Here is a 1,809-nt window from a genome sequence, read left to right as displayed (position 1 = left end):
TATCCCTTAGGACTCATAAAGCAGGGTACTTTTTAGAAATTGTGTAGCTTCATTGACTGACTTTGGATTAGCATTCATTTTAAAACATCAGCAACAACAGAAAAAAAAACTATTTTTGAAATGCACAATGCTGAGGCTACCAGACAAGTCAAACGCCAACGTCACCAAAGTTGTGATTACAAAATAATTATATAATAATTATATATTATATCCCGAGACTAAAAAGGAAACCAAATAAATCTCGTCTCTTCGATTATTCTTCGGATCGCTTTATATATCAGGTATTATTAGTGAACTATCTCCAACTGAACCTGAACGTGCGGCTGTGGCGCTGCTATATAAGCTGGAGCTCCTCTGAGCGCGCGCAGTTTCATCTTCACTCTGAGCTCGAGGTCCAACAGGCGATATGGCGGTCTCTGCACGAATCCACATGCTTCTCCTATTGATTTCCCTACTGTCAAGGCTGGGACTTGGTCGCTATATTGAGGTGAGAAATCCACCCTTTCCCATGCTCGCATGCCGCTGCACATATGACTGTTTTGCACGGATTAATAAAATGACATCCCATAAGGAATACACCGTACTTTTTTCTTTGTACAAGGGCTTTGCTGGTCAAAAGTTGTGAATTACAAGGAAAGATCGGAATATTCGATTTGAACGTTTTTTAATTTGTGAAATCGTGTGTATTTTTCAGGATAATGAAGCTGCAGAAGGTCTTTATTCTATGCTTACTTTGGAACAGAAAAGATCATCGGAGGATTTTATTTTCCGCCGATCCCTAAGTAAGTAGTTACCAAATCAATTCAGTAGGTCAGATGGTGATTATGTTGTTCACTAAGCCCCTGGAGAAAGCCTACTTAAGAAAGTATGGAGAACACATTTTGAAATAATATTTATTTGATATGTAGTTTATGGTGTGCTAATTTAAAGTGTAGGTCTAGATTTGTATTACTATATTATTAAACACATATTTTTCGATATGTATTTATTTGACATTATTAACATGATTTAATAATGAATGTGGACCACACACACACACACACACAAACACACACACACACACACACACACACACACACACACACACACACACACACACACACACACACACACACACACACACACACACACACACACACACACACATACACACACACACACACACATACATGCATCTGTTGATCCATCCATCCATCCGTCCATCCATCCATTGAGTCAACATGCAGGCACCAATCCAGCCTATATGATTGATTGATGATTGACCGATAATACTATGTTGTTGTGCTTCAAGGATGCCTGGACATGTTAGCCACCGAGGGCCAGTTCACCTTCATGGCTGCCCAGCCACAGCTAGCATGCGCTGCCTTCCTGATTGGAGAGCCCACTGAGGTCATCAGTCTGGAGCTGTCTGACGTCAACATCGACTGCAGCGCCGGAGATTTTATCAAGGTTAGCTGAGCATGGACCCAACACAAAAAACACACTACACCTACCAGAAACCCCCCCTGGGACTTCGACAAGGGGGGTATCAAACCAAACGACAGCCACACCGATGCTCCTTGTGACTTTAACAAGGCTCAATGAAAACACACACTGACGCAAACAAACAAAAACATATCCCAGGAGGCCCCTTGTGACAAGGGGAGGATCAAAAAAATAAAACATTACATGTACCAAGATGGCCCTTGTGACTTCAACAAGGGGCAGTTAAAAAAAAAACATGTTGTTGCCGGGCAATTGTAAACATGCTGTGTTTTCTTTATTTGTCGAGACCCAGAAGGGATATCGTCGAAACCACCACGTTACAGA

General features: G+C 41.5%; 1 protein-coding gene across 1 annotated transcript in view; it reads left to right on the top strand.

Moving 5' to 3' along the window:
* The first annotated feature begins 327 nt into the window (after positions 1 to 327).
* Positions 328 to 1,809, top strand: part of LOC132459745 (corticotropin-releasing factor-binding protein-like) — a 5,288-nt gene continuing 3,806 nt past the window's right edge. Inside the window, exons 1-3 of the mRNA XM_060054483.1 lie at positions 328 to 487; positions 695 to 782; positions 1,292 to 1,449. Of these exons, the coding sequence (XP_059910466.1) occupies positions 407 to 487; positions 695 to 782; positions 1,292 to 1,449 (327 nt within the window). The 5' untranslated portion in view covers positions 328 to 406. The remainder of the gene's footprint in view (positions 488 to 694; positions 783 to 1,291; positions 1,450 to 1,809) is intronic.

This window comes from Gadus macrocephalus, chromosome 6 (genome assembly GCF_031168955.1).
Source record: "Gadus macrocephalus chromosome 6, ASM3116895v1".
Taxonomy (NCBI): Eukaryota; Metazoa; Chordata; class Actinopteri; order Gadiformes; family Gadidae; genus Gadus; species Gadus macrocephalus.
This window is presented reverse-complemented; position numbering and strand designations above follow the sequence as displayed.